Genomic DNA, 17173 nt, shown 5'->3' with positions numbered 1-17173 from the left:
GTGGTGAGATAAGAGGATCAGATGCAACAATAATAATGGACAGATTTAACAGTATTTCACTCAAAAAAATCTCTGTAATTTAATTCATCTTGGTTTAATTAATCCATTCTGTTTGTCAATCAAACCTCTGCAGAGCGTTAGGCTGCATGAGGTATTCGTGGGAGCTAAACAGGAACACCTGTAGGAATTTGAAGGAAAAGTGTACACAGGAAAACTGAGGAAAAAAAAAAGGGGGGCAGCAGGAGACTTTATGAAAGTGTACCTACAGCTCTGCTCAGATCACTGCTACAAAAACAAACCTACCTCACTCAGCCTCAAACTTCTGTTCTCTTTGTGATGCCTCCTGGGGCAATCATTACTATCAACCACCAGACAATCATATGAAAACATAGAGGAACATAGTGGAAAGCTGTTAATCTGTTTACATTTTCTGTAATACTCACATCAGCCTGTCATGTTTCGCCCATCATTTGTGGAAATAACTCTTCAAAGGTAAACTGATGAATGTAAGTATTTAGAATAAAGGATGATTGTCTCCCTCTGGGTCTGATGAATGCACACTCATACATACTCAGAGGAACTGGCATATTCAGAAAAATAAATGAAAACAAATGCACCTACATGAAACAAATATATACCTTCATTGATAGAGGCTTTTATTGAGATGCTTTGGCCCGATGATCCGAGGTCTCCCGTACCGTTTACCCTTCCCCTCTCTGGGTTACATACAGTAAGTGTGCTAGATTTGTACTTTCCTACAAAGGCATCCAGTAAACCTAAATCTGTTTGACTCATGACTGCCCTCTGGCTCCTTCCCAAATTCCCCAAGGCTAGGGTTTTGTGCCATACCCCAATTCTCTGGCACGATCCCCAAGCTGGGAAACAGAGAGAATTCCAGATAAATGAAGACCATATTCTGTTTTCTTTCTCCTAAAGTTGACTGCATGTGGTTAAGTGGTCACATGATGCATGCATGCTTTCAAGGTATCATTTGGGTTTTTCTGTGAAGGACCTCTTACAACCTGGTCTGGTAAATTTGATGTTGCAGCATGAGTTCATATGATTGTGGGTGGTAATTTAAACTTATTGTGCAGTGAGAACTATAACTGCATAGTATAAACTTTCCTTGGATGCCTTATTTTGGCATAGCTCGTCAAGGTAATAAAGACTAATTGTGGGTGTGAAGCCCAATAGCAGGCTTCATTTAATTAAATCTTTCTCACTTAATTTGCATTGTGTTATTAAACACATTTTAGTACTTAGATTGTTTTCCTTGTGTTCAGTAGGACCTACCAAATATTCCCAATTTCCCAATATTCCCAATTTCTGGTGTTTCCCAGATTGCTATAATTCTACAGAATCTTAGCTTTTTTTTTTTCTTCCCTCTGCTTTTCTCCCTGCTTTACTCCAAGAAGACAGACATATGGTTTCACATTAAGTACTGTATGTTTAACTTCTGCTTGCCAAAATGTATTATAGCTGCCTTGATCTAGTCAGCAGAGAGAAACTCTTCATAATGTATTCTCGGCTTAACTGGCAGACATACCATAATGTATGCTGCCACTTTGTTGTTTTACTTGGCCTCCTCTTATGTTTTATGAGAAAATATTTTGGGTGTGCAAAGCCTAGAGATTTGCAAACTCATTACCTCTGGAGTGCAGTGGAGCTACTGAGGTAGGGAGCGGAGAAACAATAAACAGATGGCATTAACATCTCAGAGGCTGCAGATATGTGAGCCTGTTGAGATGAATATGAGGAACGATGATGTAAAATGGTTCTACACATCTGATAAGGGTAAGAAAATCAAGCACAGAAAGGAAGCGGATTTCAATCGTAATGTAGAACCACTGATAACGTAAAAACTTTTTTCAATATAGACAAAAGCCACTCTACCTGCTCTTCATTACTCTCTGTATCAGTGGAACAGATCTGATCAGACAATAAGCAATAAGAGGACACCTCTGCACACAGACACTGACAGAAACCTGCCATGAAGACAATCACTTCCTGGCTGATCACGTTTACTTTTTTAAATCCTGGCGGCATTGATTGATTGTTCTTCTATCGTTATGTGTAAAGATTGATGACATGCACAGCAGAGACAGTCGGTCATATCACAATAGCAAATTTGACTTCAAACTATGCCTCTTCCTGGCAGGTTTCAGTGCACAGATGGCGCATATTGACTGAGGCCCATTGCTGCTCTAACCCTGTCATGCTTCAAAGCTTTACCCTTTTCTTCCCTTTGCTTCATTGACCTGAATCAGTGACATAGTAGAGATGTTTCCGCTACACGTGGAGAAGGGCAGGCAGAGGGTAACAAGACGCTACAGAAAGATATATGGCCGAGCTGAATTTTTCCACCAAGAAGATCATCATTCCAGCATGAGGATTATCACACTAAAGTCAGCAAGATGCTTACCTTATGAGTAACAGCTGATGCGCCTGGATCCCACATCCAACCGCTTTGTGGTTGCTGTTGAGAGGGATATGGTTTACCAGGACTGATGACTGCCAGCCACTGGAAATTATATGACCTGCAAGATACTACGCAGTGAGTGGTGGTACTGAGATTTATGCAAAACCCACATTGTGGTAATATCTGCATTGTAAAACTAAGCCAGTTAAAGAGAGCCTGTCAAAGAAAAAAAAACTAAATTTAAAATGACAATCTAAATTGGACAATGAAGTTGGAATTCCACTGTAGATCCATAGAAAACATGGGCTATATGTTTAAAAGAGACAAACCCAAGGGTTGATCCTCAAAAACAATTTCCATTCCAAGATCGTGGTCATCATTGAGCTGTTTTTCATGTTGCAAAAAGACGAAAACAAGTGGTTAGCCAAAATCATAAGCATAATACCCACAGCTACTACTTCAGACTTACAAACGTATATGGTTTAACCAAATATTAGGGCTTAAGAAATAAAGTTTTGCAGATCCTGGATTTTGAAGCACTTAACTTAAAAACAGCATAGGTAATGTTGCGGTGGTGATGTAAATGGAAACTCCTGGTAAAAGGGCTAACTTTGATTGAAGACATGGCAACTTTTGTGGAGCTAGTTCAATAATTTGAGTATTGACATTGACATTGTGTTTGAAAATAAGGGTATTTGTGGTTGTCTGAAAAGTTCTTCCTGCGCAGCTGAAAAATGAAAACATTTAGCTTAGTAGATGGTCAGATGGTCGCAGGCCTTAGGCTCCTTTGCATGTTCAAGCACAAATTTAATCCGTTTTGTCACTATCTACATTGCCTTCTTACTAAGTGGGTTCAGCCAAATACGATCTCACTTCTATATATCTATTTGAATAATCATCAGTTAACACATACAGACTACCAGTATTCTTACCTAAGTAGCTGATGTTGATGACATTTGAAAGAAAACTGATGTCATCGTACAGCCAGCTGTTTTGGATATGAAATATGATATGAACACTGCCACATTTCACTAGATTTTCTTGTCTGTTATTAATCTCTGCTATCATTTAAAATAATACAGAAACTCCTATGAAAGCACTTCCAAGAAAAACTGTTCTTCTAACCACATGTCATGTTTTGTAATATATGTTATTTACATTAAATGCCAAATAAGGCATTTGATTTTACAGCTTATCTGCATGGTAGGAGGTTTTGAGACTCCTATTACACACTGCTGAGAGGCCTGGACTATGTTCTTCACTACTGTGGACACTTTGGTAGCTGTCCAAGTCATACATCAATATTCAATTTAAATTTGAGCCTGATCTGTCTATTTATGTCAGATTTTAACATAGAGTTGATTGTTTGATTAGTGGTGGGTGGCTGAGAGACAAGTAGCTATTGTAGCTTTTCACTGCATTTGACTCGAGTCAGGTGAACGCTCCTCTTACAGTCTGACAACAAGGAGTTTAAAACAATAAATGTCAAAGTTTTTTATGAATTAGTTATAGATTGAGCTGTTATAATGCTATGGAAGTGCCCCATGGTCCTGTGCAGTCCTTTTTCAAGATGGTGTCAAGAACACTTTTTGGAATTAAATGTGACAAAGACCAAAGACATGTGTATTGATTTTAGACATAATGACTCCAGCCCTGTCAACACTAATAAAAAATTTCGAGTATTCTTTGAGTCATACAAGTACTTTGATTATAACGCCAATATGATGTGTAAAAAAAAAAAACAACAGCACCTTTTTTGTCTGAAAGCTGGCTCCATGTTGACACTTCCCTGATGACTCCAATCAACAATATTTTATTGAGTTGATTTCCACTTTTATCTGTAAATACGCAATATATCAGTCTGAAATGAAATAAATGTGCTAACAAAGCTGATGAAGGTCTGGAACAGTATCACAGGTAGTTAACTAGTCTGTCTGAGTTATATAACAAACTGTTGTTAAAGAAAGCTGAATCCACTCTGTCTGACAGCACCTACCTGCTGCACCCAACTGAAACCAACAGCTACAAAACACTTCCTCATACCCTCAGCCACTTCACTGCTAAACTCCAGTAGAAAAAGATAATATCAGTTTGACCACCCAACCATAGCTATTAATCGTAGTAGTACTTTATCATTTATTATATAGTATTTCATTGTCTTGTGTGTTCTGTATGTCGTGTTATTACTGCTGCAGAACCACTTGCCCCTCTGGGGACAAATAAAGTTCTGCTTGACTTGACTTGACTTGTCTCGAAGTATGATCCAGCTTTCTCCACTCCAGACAGTTTTCTTCCATAATCTTGTTGTCATGGTGAATCACTATGTGCAATCACTGGGCCATTTGTCCCTAGGGCATGTTTTGTCATGTAAAGTCATACAGAAAGTTCAATGTTTACAACATGAATCCATTGACATTGGTGTTGTTGAAAAATGCTAATAGTGTGTATTATTATATGATTGGTGGGACTCGTTTGTCTTTAAATAACAATACAACAATTTTAATGATTTTACCATTACCATTAGATAATTTAGTCATGTCAGAATATCACATTCTATATTAGATGGTGGAATAAAAATCCCAGAAGTGATTAAATTGCTGATTTCTTTGCTTTTCCAAAGTGAAAACTTTTTAAGGTTTTACCTCAGTTTTTACTTTAAGCCTACCAAGTTTAGCTTCCAGTCACATATGTACTGATAATATGTTGTGATAGATCATACACATATGTAAATAATTTGACATGTTAATTGCAGATTAATGCTGAAAGAAAAATTTAATATCAATCAAGGGAATGAATAGACATTTGCTGCAAGTAGAGGCATCATCCTACTCAAGGTTTTAGCGCCACCAAGTGGTATATTTGATTGTAAAGTTGAAGGTTGATGATGTGTGTGAACAAACCAGCGAAGTCAAAGAAAAACTGACCTCAAAAAGGACTTGCAGACTGGGTAATCTTTCTCAAACTGCTACATTAATATTTGTGTGTGTTTCCTTTGTAGCTTCTCCATCTCATTAATATTGTGACCTTAGGCCTACACTGTCACCACCACTCAGTTTCAAAAAAACCTACAAACAAAAACAGCCTCACGCATGTAGTAGGCTACTCATTGCATGAGTGTTGTATTAGAGGTTATATTTATTTACATTAGTTTTATTTAGGTTTTTACACACCTAAACGCGTGTTGAAAACCTTTATATACGACGGAAAGACCACTAGAACTATTTCCCCCCGTCGGCAGCGCCATAGTTACCATGGCAACGTTTGTTGTCAAACACCACTGCTCATTCTAACTTAGCAGCCTGTTGCTAAACACATTTACTTATCTTTTATCTTAATTCAACTGCAGTAACCACCATAATGTCAAAGTATAAGGTAAAGGGAAAGCTTTGTGCGCACATTTTATATATTGACACAGAAAGGCTTTCTGTGTCATGGTAATATATGTGGAAGTGATAGAGGTTCATTTAGCTCGTGCTAGCCGAATTCTGTATCTAAGTTCATGATAAGAAGACCTCTGTTCGTGGTTGTGCTAAACTCTATCTGGTTGAAAGAATTAGTTCCAAGTAGGTTAGTTGAATGTAAAGGTAACTTCATACATTAGAGGCACAAACTGGGGCTAGGTTAGTGTTGGCTTGTAAACTTAGCTAGTAATAAGGAAGCCAGAGGAGATGCTAACTGAGAAAAAAATATACTGTGTACTTCAGATCATTGGGTTTGAACCTTGGTTTGCTTTCTTCACCTTTGCAGACATCTGGATACAAAGGTTCATATGACTGTGGCAAAAACGAGGAGCGGTGAGTGTTGTTTTAAGTTGGCTGTGAACAGTTATTAAAAAGTACTGCTAACAATTATATTGTTGCAATGACTCCTCAGGGAGGGAAGAAGTTGTGTGCGTTACAAATGTGGCCTACTCAACACCATACAGGATGTCCTGCGCCAAAGACCAGGCTGGGTTGAAGTCAAAGAGTGAGTAGTGTTGTCCGTTTGTCATCACACCAGCATCTTTATTTAATTTACTGACTTGTATATTTTATCTATTGTCTTTCTCACAGTGATGGAGAATGGGATTTCAATTGGTGTGATGTGGGCTGGCTCAGGGAGAATTTTGATCATTCTTACATGGAGGAACATGTAAGGATAAACCACTTTCGCAACCATTATGAGGTGAGGTAGCATTAATCTAGCATGCAACAAGAAACTGGTGATTTTAGCAGGAATAAACATAGATCATTCAAATCAACAGTCATGTAGTATTTTTCTGTCTTTGTTTTATGTTACAGCTGACTCGCAAAAACCTCATGGTGAAAAACCTCAAAAGATACAGGAAAAATCTTGAGAGGGACATTGGCCTCATGGAGGCTTCCAAATGTGATTTTTTCCCCTGCACCTTTGCACTGCCCAGTGAGTATCATCTGTTCGTAGAGGAATTCAAAAGGAGCCCTGGCAGCACCTGGATCATGAAGCCGGTTAGCTAAAGTACACTACAGATGTAATAATGTGCAATAATAATAATAATAATAATAATTGTTATTATCTTTAATGATCTTTATTTACCTGACCCCAGATATCTGAGTAACTAAAATTGAGTTTGCACCTAATTGAACTTAAAGTCACGAGAATTAACTGGTATCTTTATTTAGGTTGCAAAATCTCAAGGGAAAGGCATTTTCTTGTTCAGGAAACTGAAAGACATCATGGATTGGAAGAAGGTAATGTGTACTGATTTCATCAAGGAATTGGGTGCAAAAATAAGTGATTATAACACACACACACTCACACACACACATATTCAGATAGATGATAGTGTTCTCCCACAGGATGGCACCCGCTCAGAGGAACAGAAGGATGCAGCTCAAGTGGAAAGCTATGTGGCACAACGCTACATCGAGAACCCCTACCTAATTAATGGTAATAAACTGAATAGAAAATGCATGTTATTGTAAATCTCATTCTGGACATTTGTCAAATGTTGTAGTATTTTTATTTTATCTTCACAGGCAGGAAATTTGATCTGAGGGTCTATGTGCTGGTTACATCAGTACGTACCCAACATTGTAAATAACAATATTTCATACAGATTGTATTTTTCTCTGCTTGCATATATGACTACGTGTGCTTGTGTGCATGTGTGTTTCAGTATGTTCCCTTGAAGGCCTGGCTGTATCGAGATGGCTTTGGCCGCTTCTCAAGCACCCGCTTCTCTCTTAGCAGTATTGATGACAAGTGTATCTGTTTTTTGGTGTTGTAACATTTTGTCACCATTTATTTGAGTGTTGTAACACTATGTGATAGTTTGATTCAGATTTTTTAGTACCAACAATTCCCTTAACAAGTTGAGCCTTTGTCTAATGAAATATTCAAGCAAAGTCAGTTTTAAATAGCCCAGTTTGACCTAATTTCTGAGGCTGTTATTCCTAATTTTGTCGCTTTCATCCACATCCCTGCGGAAGGCATGATTGCATCATTTAAGTTCCCAAATTCTCCTTAGTGCTTCTTCTCAGATATGCATCTCACCAATGTGGCTGTTCAAAAGACAGCACCTGACTATGATCCTGAAAAGGTGTGTAATTCAAGAACCTCAAAGAATAGGTGATAGATTGTGTTATATTTAACTAATTCTAGCTCTTCTTTTTTTGCTGCATTGTTTTATAGGGGTGTAAGTGGCAGATGCAGCAGCTTCGAAGATACCTGACTGCCAAACATGGTAGAGAGATGGTAGAAACCCTGTTTAAAGAGATGGATAACATCTTTGTTCGCAGTCTACAGAGTGTACAAAAAGTCATTATAAATGACAAACACTGCTTTGAGCTCTACGGGTATGACATTCTACTGGATCAGAACCTCAAACCGTAAGTGCTCACGCATATCGTGTACACAAGTCAATAAGGAGCATCACTCAGTACACATTTTCACTTGTAAACATGCACCACTAGGGCATGCATGCTCACAAATAAGCAGAGAGAAGCACATGCACAGACAAGCAAACACATCACACATTACGTGACTTGCCATCATGGATGCTTCAAAACAAAGCTGTAAATCTGCCACAAACAACCATGTATGAAAGATAACTCTCCACAGCATATCCGAAAAACTGACAGGTGTGCAATAATCCCGCTGTAAATAACACACACACTAATGACAGTGTTTGTCTCCATTGCATACATTGTAACATTCATTCACTTAACACCTAACATACAATCTTTTATCATACTTCTCGTTGATCGGTCTAATGCCAGCTGAAAGGGGTTTGTAAATGTTTGGTGAATGTTATCACCTTCAATCTCTTTGCAGCTGGTTAATTGAGGTGAATGCCTCTCCGTCACACACGCCCAGTAGTCAAGAGGATTACGAGATGAAGTGCAGACTGCTGGAAGACACTTTGAATGTTGTTGATATGGAGGGAAGGTAAAGGCCTCTTTCTCACCAAGTGTTTAACTTTGTCTGTGTCTCTATTCATTATAGACATCACATTCTTTATTGTTATTCACTCATTTGTAAAAATTTGGAAGCCTAATCTTTGGAGCTCATTTATGGCTTATTTGAAAGTGAAAGACCTTTAAGAAAAACTTTATAACAATAGCAACAATAAACAATTCTCCTCAGATCACAAGGTGAATGGTAATCAACAAAAAGATGAGTTCCTCTTTTCTCTCTCTTTCACACTGCTGCTGGGTTCTAATTAACTTTGTTTTTCCTCATTAGGCTGACGGGCAAGGAGAAAAGAGTGGGTGGCTATGATCTGATGTGGAACGATGGGCCAGTCTATAGAGAGGATGTCAACCTAGAAACATTTGGCAGTTCATGTTTCACTGCCAACACACATTTAGGTAATCAAACTGGGAAAACTTTTTTTGAGGAAACAAAAGCCCCTGTTTTCAAGATAAAAAAAGTGCATGTAAAGTTCTGACAAATATCCTTAAGTATACATGCAGTTAAGACTATGGTATTTGATCGTGTGGATATGTGGAAAAGCCTTTATCATGACTAGTATTACTAATTACTAGAAATATATGCTTGTTCTTTGTTGCAGGGTGTGTGAACGACAGAGAGAAGCAGCTTCGCCGACTACTAAAACCATTTCCAGGCCAGAAGAAGATGTAATCACGCTCCTGATTACTACATCCTGTACCCTAGTAGTTGGTGTGCAAAACTTTGTCATAATGGCAGCTTGTAGGTGTGTGTTTTTGGGAGTAGACAGGCTCCAGTTAACATAGTTTTTTTTTTTTTTTTAAACATTAGCTATACTTGCTTAATTAGTTTCTGTGATGATCCAACCTTGGTTAAAATCTCAATATGCAATGTAATGAAAAAGACATTTTCTTAAAACTACTGCAAACCTTGTCATATTTAATTGCTTCTTCAAAGAGAAGTATGCTGGCATCAAAGTGTTTTGCTAGTTAATGCAGTAGTTTGCATGATTTAATGACCATGAGTCTAGCTAGTTATGCTTGGGATTTTAGCAGTGCGTCAGTAATAAAGACAGTTGTGAGTTCTGTAAATTCTCTTAAGGTGCTCCTGAGAATGACCAACAGATAATGTTCCTTGTGTGCAAAACATTTATTTCTATGCCTTACAAATACTTGCATTCAACATTGAGAAAATACGTACCACAATCTTTCTGCGTGCCTGTCAACATAGTGTACACATAAATAATAACATTGCCACTCCTGGCCCCTTATCTATGGCTTTGATACTTTACATGAATATTAAGTAAAGAGGTGCAATCTGAATACATATCACATCATTTACATTGATGAAGTGTTTTCATGAATCATTTGCACATAGTACATCACAAGAAACACATAAGACACTAATGTAAACACAGTGTTCTGCAGACTTTAAATGTTGTTAAAGCCTAACAGCTATGATGTGTTGAAATTCCACTGAATGACCAATGGTACAGCATCAGTAGACATAAAGTTACATTCAGCTCTTTTACTAAATGTTTTCTTTTTGTGCATGATAATTTAAACATAACAATGACAATGATGAATACATGTCAGCCACAACATTTTCATAAATATAACTATGATATAAAATTTGGAAAAATATGCATTTACATTCTTAGCAAACATTACACCATCTTCAATGATATAAAGAGCTCAGCTCTATGCAAAATACAGTTTATTATCATACTACAATTCAAGCTGTTCAAACATGAAAAGCCCTTGTAACCAAAAATGTAAATCCATTGCACAAATATATCTGGAATAAATGACATTACTGAGTACACTACCACTTATTGCACCTCCTTCTTTTCAGCCAAAAATGCTTTAACTGAACACGTGTCTTAAAACATGAGGCACCAAAGAAAAGATAAAAAGCAACATCAAGTAAAGTAAGAGCTTTGAAAACAAATACATTCCTACATCAACTCCACTAGTAACGGCTACAGTTGTATCTGATGACTAAAATGTAATGATGTATTAAACTTCACCATGGATTACTTATGCTGAAAGATGTCCGACAGTACAATGGATGCTTATTTTCTGCCTACTTCAACATTAGTAGCACACTAAGAGATGCAGTGTTGCAGTGCAAGAGTTCAGTTTAATACAGAGAAGCTGTGTTGTTAGAGTCCTAGTAGTGTTTCTGTTCATGACGAATCTTCTGTCAAAACACAGTCTGACTATATAATTACTGTACATTTTAAATGAAATGCAGAGTGTATAATTCTGTCCTATTTAGGTGTGATATATGTTATTTTATCTCTAGTCTACCTGCTCAATTTCTGACAGTTTTCAAGGCTGTACACTGACTGATTTAGACTGCTGTACGACAGTTAGGACATGTTAGTATTACACAGATTACACAGAAAGCAAGCATAGGTTCAAGCTCCCAAGTAACCGCTCAGTAAAGCACTAAGCTGAAGGTCTATAGGGGTTACTTTGCAACAAAGTGCACATTTTTTGTTTTGCCATTCTGCTTACTACTAAGCGTTGCTTTGGAGAGCGACTGCGGCTCTTTAGCAGCTCTTTTCATGGCAGTTTTAGAGGCCTGCCCTCCTGCCTCTGTCCTCTGCCAGTCCTTCTCCACTCTCTTGGAGGTGATGACCTCTCTCTTACTTGCAGCAAAAACACGTTTCTCTACACCGGCTGTTTTAATGCCACCAGACTCCTTTTTAACATCTGTCTCAGAGTTAGCTCTGACACGGCTTTTCCTCACCTGACCTCTACAGTTTGGGTTAGATTCTGGGGGTTGCTTTCGGGCATTGCCTGCAGCCTGCATGTGCCTGATATGACTCCTTCCAGCTGATGGACTAACCGGGGTCTGGGCTCCTCCTCCACCCCCGCCTTGTCCACCTGGGCTCCTACCTTCTGTGGAGGGTGCTCGGGTCTCACTGCTGCTCCGCTTCGCTGGCGCCCCAGGTCTGGCTCTGCGCTCCAGCAGTGGGCTAAGCCGTGAGTGGCGTTGGTAGGCATAGGCAGAGCAGCTTCCATTGCACATCGGGTAGCGAATGTGACAGTGAGGGCAAACTGGAAATCTGGAGAGGTGGTGCTGAGTTGAGGCAGGTGATGGGGGGTTATTGACAGGTGCAAATGGGAAGGCTCTCTGGCTTTGGCGCAGCCCTTTAGGGGAGTTGAGTCGGGATGGTGGAGCTGTGTGAGGTCTGGGTGGGTGAGCTGTTGTAGCAGAGGGGAAACCCTGTGGCCTTGGACGACTCCCAGGCGGACGGCTGCTCTCCGCTTGCACTGTTTGGATCTGGAGCCACTCCAGCTGCAGCAACCTCTCCAGGTACTTCTCTAAGGGCCCTACAGGCTTGGGCCGGGGGGCGCCACGGCCTTCTGTATGAAGGAACACTGCCAGCTGTCTCAGACTCCAGCTGTTGAAGGGAGGAGGCAGAAAGTCTTGGTAACTATAGATGGGTTTTTCACTCTCATCGTCATCACCCAGATTCCCATGGGGTCCTGGGAAGTCTGGGGGAAAGTCATTAGTGTTGATGACCTCGGCCCGGAGGTTGAGGTGAGGAGGGGTGCAGGGGGTACAGGGAGAGGGCAGCACAGGCAGCCTCTCAGAATCTGACAGATCACTGGCACTGTCAGTGTCATCATCCTTCTGGTTGTAGTGCTGCTGTAGTGCCTCTGGGGTGGGGGCTGGGGAGTGTGTTAGGGGGTGTGCTGGCATGTGTCGTAGCCCTGATATTGGGGAGAGAGGCAGGGAGAGGGCTCGCCGATTTTTTCCCATCCCCCCACGATTCGGCAGTAGCTCGTTGCTGCATTGTGACATCCGCTGATTTTCTTGCTTTTCCTCTTTCCTCTGCACAGATGAGGGTTTGCGGAATTGAGGTCTCAAATCCCCTTCTTCTTCAGGGCTGTAAAGAGAAAGACACGTGTAAGGAAAAGCTGTTGGGGGATTTGGGGATTTACTGTAGCCTACTTGAATTAAAAGCATTCAGTGAGAATGTGCACCCTTCTTCACACATACCTGGAGAGTTTGCTTGTATTCCGTGTAGTGCCAGATTTGACCCTACCACCTTTTGACTGTGCACCCTGTACAACAATGCAGAAATCGTTAGTTTTATGAAGAATGTCTCTCTTTAGCTTTACTACTTTGCCATTCACTCACCTTCTGCATTGTTGTCACTGTGTCCTTATCCTGACCTGGTCCTGCTGGGCCATTTTTCAGTTGCCCCACTGCTTTCTTCATCTTGTTACCTTTCTTTGAACTGTGGAAACATGATATCGGTTTGTCAGGCTCGTCTCGAACCAATGTCTGAGACAAAACATGACAAGTTCAATTTCATCTTAAACGTATTCACTGTAAAAATCAGGCATACCTGGGTACTGGTCCGCTATTTTCAGTATTTTTTACCCGAATCTTCTCTTTGGAAACGACGCGTTTCAGTGTCGTGGATGCTGTGCGCTCCTGCATTATGGGCCCCATGTTGCAGGTCGCCAGGGGGGATGTTGTTTTGAGTTCTGCACAATGAAATGATACGGTAGCTAAAGAACCCAACCGACATCTCGGATCAGATACTCTATTCTGAGAATGAGGCTAAAAACACCCATTTTCTCAAAAGTGCTGCAATGCATCATGCGCAGATGTCGACAGTCGGTTCTTCACTGCAGGTTAAACTCGTCCTTGTGTTTGTCGTCGACCCGCCTCGCTGTTTGAATAACAATTGAGCGAGTACTTTAATGTATTGTTGACAGCAGACGTATCTGTTCTTCGACTGTCATCTTTCTCGCCATTAAAAATTCAAGACGGACAAACACCGCATACGCTTTGTTTGGCTCGCCGTCCCAGTCAGATTGGTTTGTTTACCTGCTGCTCTGACTGGCTCGCAGCTTGCGTCGAAGTCTCGAAGTGAGCATCAGAGGTGCATCATGGGACTTGAAGTGCAGACATGCCATTCGCTCTTTCAAATGAAATACGCAAACGCTCTCTGATGAGTTCACTTACTACTTATAAACAGTTGGTACGGTGAGGGGAAAAGTCACGTCTGTGTTCGAAGAAAGAAGCTAAAAATAATGCGCACAACAGTAACTCTTCATTTTGAGTTACTCTATCTCCCACGCGACGTCAGTCATGTTCTGGTCAGTTAGCAGCTTCCTACTTGCTACGCGCATGTTAGCAGATCTCCATCGAGAGCACGCTACAAACATATACGTGCTGGACAGTTATGAAGGTGGCTTCTGATTACAGATCATATGATGTGATTGCGGCCAATAGCGGAGACTCTATGACGCACGGAAACGCGCAGCTCTAATAAATACTACTTTAAATGGAGGATCAAGCAGGCTTCACCATGCAGCTTAGACGTAACTAACGCTTCATATCTTTACATGGTGAGATGATGTCAGCGTCTAATTTTATTGAAGCATATTTCAGTAATCCTACAACAGTTCAGACAGAGGGAGAGAGAGAGAGAGAAATAAGCTGTATGCAATCAGGCCAGGCACGTACACCCAGAGTACACGCCCACTCTCTTTCCTGCAGTGACTGTTTCTGCCTTGAGAAATTTACAACAACGAAATTGCTGTTCTCTTAGATTTGCAGCACACCACCATGCGGTTTTAGGTAAAAAAGGAGTACACTAATGTTATATCTGGGACATTATGCATTTGCTTAAAGTGCATTTTAGGGATGAATGTGACATAATACTAATAAATTATGCTTCATAACTTTCTTTACAGGCAAGCAGGTCACCAGTTCTTGCAGATCATGGATAAAGGGTGGTTTATTGGGCACCAAAAGATTCCCTCTTCACAATCTGAGCAGCAGATGTCCAGCTCTTACAGCAGCGTCTCAAGGCCCTGCATGACTATCAACTTGACTGAAATACTTCAAGCTGACAGACCTAATGTAGTGAAGAAGCCAATTCCAATCCGCCCCCCAAGCTCTAGAGTCTCTCCACTAAGAAACAAGGAATACCACCGCAGTCTCTCCTGTGAACCCACGCCTAAACCAATCATCCGACAACGGTCACACTCTCTGCCTTCCACCACACAGAAGAAGAAACAATGTAGAAATGTCGGTGTGCGGTTTGTTGACTCTTTGGGCCTCGACCTGGAAGACATCAGGCTTTTCAAATCTGGAGAGGATCCCTTTGTACCACATCATGTAACCTTTAGATTGTTGATGGGTGCTGAGTTGGCAGATGGAAGGCATTTGGAGATTTCTTTGCCATACATGAAGCCGTTTTTTTCCCAACAACCTGGCGACCAGCCAGGATTCCTGCATCGTCTCCGTGAGCAGAAAGTGTGTCTGGAAAGAGTCTTGTGTTTTGAACTGGGTGTTATTGGAATCACCCAGGTCATCAATTTGGACTTTGAGAAGGACGTCACAGCTCGCTATTCATTTACAGAGTGGAAGAGCTGCACAGAAACGAAGGCGTCATGGGTGTCTACCATCACCAAGACCTGGGAAGGGGGAGGGGGCGAACTCAGTTGTGATACATTTCGTTTCCACCTGCCTGTTCCTCCTTTCTTGCAGCCAGGAGCAGAGCTAGAGTTTGCCATTCAATACAAAGTCTGTGGGGCTGAATACTGGGACAACAATGATGGAGAGAATTATAAGTTAGTTTGCCATAACTACAAGCTCACTGTGCCCAAAGAATGTGAGGATAGCATGGTGCACTTCATCTAGGATGCTGACTAAAGATAGAAGAAACACTTAGAAGCACTTTATGACTGTTGTCAGCAAAGACCTGCTACAAAATGTATAACTGCATTGTCATATAATGTTCATTATGTTAGACTAATGCTAAAAGAAGAATTTTTGAATCAGGTCAGATTCAGTGTAAACTGTTAACTTAGGCAGAGCGAAAATTACAAACACTAGTGCTCTTAATGCCTGATGCTCACTTTAGTGCCACAGTTTTACTTTTGTGATTTCTTTTTTAAAAAAAAAATGCAAAGTAATATTCACTTTTCCTTGCTATTTAAATTAAAAAAATGCACTTTTATGTAGAATCAACCAATGGTGATGACACCCACTGAGTGATATAAATATTCAGCAATTCGCTGTTTTCTTCCAGCTGCATATTTGACAGAAAATAGTTTTATATAATGCAGGAATTTGGTCTGCTGATGAACCATTTTGCTTTGTATTCAGAGTTTATTTTTGAGTCAAATGTTGTCAAATGTCAAAACCATGCAATAGATACAATTTTAATGTCTTATAATGAATGAGAAATTAATGCTTATTTTGTTAAACAATAAAGCAAAATTGCACATAATGTTCAACTTGTATTATTATGTATTTGTATTGTTTATATTCGTATTAAGCTGAAGCCCTGCCTCGTCTTCTAGCTACCCTTTACTACCTTCTGTGACTTGTAGCATTCTTTTATCAGCCTGTCTGAAAAACTATTCAGAACATATCCTTAGTAACAAAATATTTAAAACATTATGTGTTTTTTTTTTTAATGTTTTCAGCTCAATTGGAATACTGGCTGATTTGAGGTAAATTGGAACAATTCTTTGGTAAAGCTCTCTTTAGACTATAGAGGTTTGTCCAGTGTTGAGGAGTGTTGAACTACATGCAATTGCATTAGTAGTTTAACTACATTTATATGTGCACAGAGAACCAAATAAATTACTTTTTTTTGCCATTTTTGTATAGTTAACTGCTGAAACTACAAACAGTTTTGGGCCACAAAAGTAAAGGAATAGTTTTTTTTGTTTGTTTTTTTTTATTTTAACATTGCTTCTCTAATGTAATTGGGTCTCATTTGATTAGACCTTCCCCCTTTTTCTTTCATCCTGACCACTGTTAGACAGTCACCACCGCACACTTGACCTTTGTGCCTGTGTAAAAGCCAAGAGAAAGATTTGCTCAGTGCTCACACAGCTACATCATCATGGATAAACCTCCTAAATCTCAGCCTGAGAGTTATTGTATAAAAAAAACAAAGCTGACATTTCAGCTCCTTCCCCTTGAATTAGCATTAAACTTAAACTAAATGGCATTTTTGCTAGCATGTTCCTTTTTTTGTACTATATTTTGTCATATTTTAAAGTGGTTTTCTTTTCATTTGAACAGGTCCTAGTCAACATACCTGCAGTGAAATCACCCCATCACACACTTCATCTGCCGATCTCTTCTGCAATAGTGCAACCTTATGAGTGGGACACTTTTTGCTAAATTGGAAATTTACTTAAGCATTAAAACTTATAACGCATGTGAGCAAACAATGCAAAAATCTACATTCAGATATCTAATCCAAATTTCATCAATATATTCATTCACTTCATATTCAGCTGTGAAGTACACTGCTACTGAATACAATAGATTAAAACTCAGCAT

General features: G+C 39.8%; 3 protein-coding genes across 6 annotated transcripts; 2 read left to right on the top strand and 1 right to left on the bottom strand.

Annotated features, from left to right (window-relative positions):
• Window positions 1-5729: 5729 nt before the first annotated feature.
• ttll9 (tubulin tyrosine ligase-like family, member 9) lies at window positions 5730-9900 on the top strand. The gene is made up of 14 exons (XM_087179655.1): window positions 5730-5791; window positions 6167-6213; window positions 6293-6385; window positions 6472-6583; window positions 6700-6885; window positions 7060-7128; window positions 7237-7327; window positions 7417-7457; window positions 7557-7644; window positions 7921-7979; window positions 8072-8268; window positions 8714-8826; window positions 9109-9249; window positions 9453-9900. The coding sequence occupies exons 1-14, from the start codon at window positions 5777-5779 to the stop codon at window positions 9521-9523; spliced, it is 1323 nt and encodes a 440-aa protein (XP_087035781.1). The 5' UTR covers window positions 5730-5776; the 3' UTR covers window positions 9524-9900.
• Window positions 9901-9964: 64 nt separating this feature from the next.
• fam217ba (family with sequence similarity 217 member Ba) lies at window positions 9965-13684 on the bottom strand. The gene is made up of 4 exons (XM_023427545.2): window positions 13200-13684; window positions 12989-13088; window positions 12848-12912; window positions 9965-12734 (listed from the first exon to the last, which is right to left on the bottom strand). Exons 1-4 carry the CDS (start codon window positions 13304-13306, stop codon window positions 11306-11308), a joined length of 1701 nt encoding a protein of 566 aa, XP_023283313.1. The 5' UTR covers window positions 13307-13684; the 3' UTR covers window positions 9965-11305.
• A 228-nt stretch (window positions 13685-13912) lies between these two features.
• On the top strand, window positions 13913-16103 carry ppp1r3da (protein phosphatase 1, regulatory subunit 3Da). 4 transcript variants are annotated; one of them, XM_087179656.1, is made up of 2 exons: window positions 13913-14110; window positions 14560-16103. In XM_087179656.1, exons 1-2 carry the CDS (start codon window positions 14046-14048, stop codon window positions 15509-15511), a joined length of 1017 nt encoding a protein of 338 aa, XP_087035782.1. In that variant the 5' UTR covers window positions 13913-14045; the 3' UTR covers window positions 15512-16103. The 4 variants fall into 4 exon arrangements, with proteins under 4 accessions (XP_087035782.1, XP_023283316.1, XP_023283315.1 ...); XM_023427548.2 differs by having other exon boundaries at window positions 14047-14184; XM_023427547.2 differs by having other exon boundaries at window positions 14059-14211.
• The last annotated feature ends 1070 nt before the right edge of the window (window positions 16104-17173 follow it).

The sequence above is a fragment of the Seriola lalandi genome, unplaced genomic scaffold (assembly GCF_002814215.2).
Source record: "Seriola lalandi dorsalis isolate HSWRI2012SDOR001 ecotype SW California unplaced genomic scaffold, Sedor1 jcf7180002054861, whole genome shotgun sequence".
Lineage (NCBI taxonomy): Eukaryota > Metazoa > Chordata > Actinopteri > Carangiformes > Carangidae > Seriola > Seriola lalandi.
Note: the sequence above shows the minus strand (reverse complement) of the source record. Positions and strands in the feature narration are given on the sequence as shown.

What these genes read in the sequence shown, in the direction of transcription:
- ttll9 (XM_087179655.1), top strand. An exon ending in TAGCAGTATTGATGACAAGT is followed by an intron (nt 7,645 to 7,920) that starts GTATCTGTTTTT and finishes GCTTCTTCTCAG; the next exon opens with ATATGCATCTCACCAATGTG. An exon ending in TGTTGTTGATATGGAGGGAA is followed by an intron (nt 8,827 to 9,108) that starts GGTAAAGGCCTC and finishes TCTAATTAACTT; the next exon opens with TGTTTTTCCTCATTAGGCTG.
- fam217ba (XM_023427545.2), bottom strand. Translation starts at nt 13,306, where the DNA reads ATGGGGCCCATAATGCAGGAGCGCACAGCATCCACGACACTGAAACGC. An exon ending in AATAGCGGACCAGTACCCAG is followed by an intron (nt 13,089 to 13,199) that starts GTATGCCTGATT and finishes ATGTTTCCACAG; the next exon opens with TTCAAAGAAAGGTAACAAGA. An exon ending in AATACAAGCAAACTCTCCAG is followed by an intron (nt 12,735 to 12,847) that starts GTATGTGTGAAG and finishes TTCTCTTTACAG; the next exon opens with CCCTGAAGAAGAAGGGGATT.
- ppp1r3da (XM_087179656.1), top strand. Translation starts at nt 14,046, where the DNA reads ATGAAGGTGGCTTCTGATTACAGATCATATGATGTGATTGCGGCCAAT. An exon ending in AATAGCGGAGACTCTATGAC is followed by an intron (nt 14,111 to 14,559) that starts GCACGGAAACGC and finishes CTTTCTTTACAG; the next exon opens with GCAAGCAGGTCACCAGTTCT.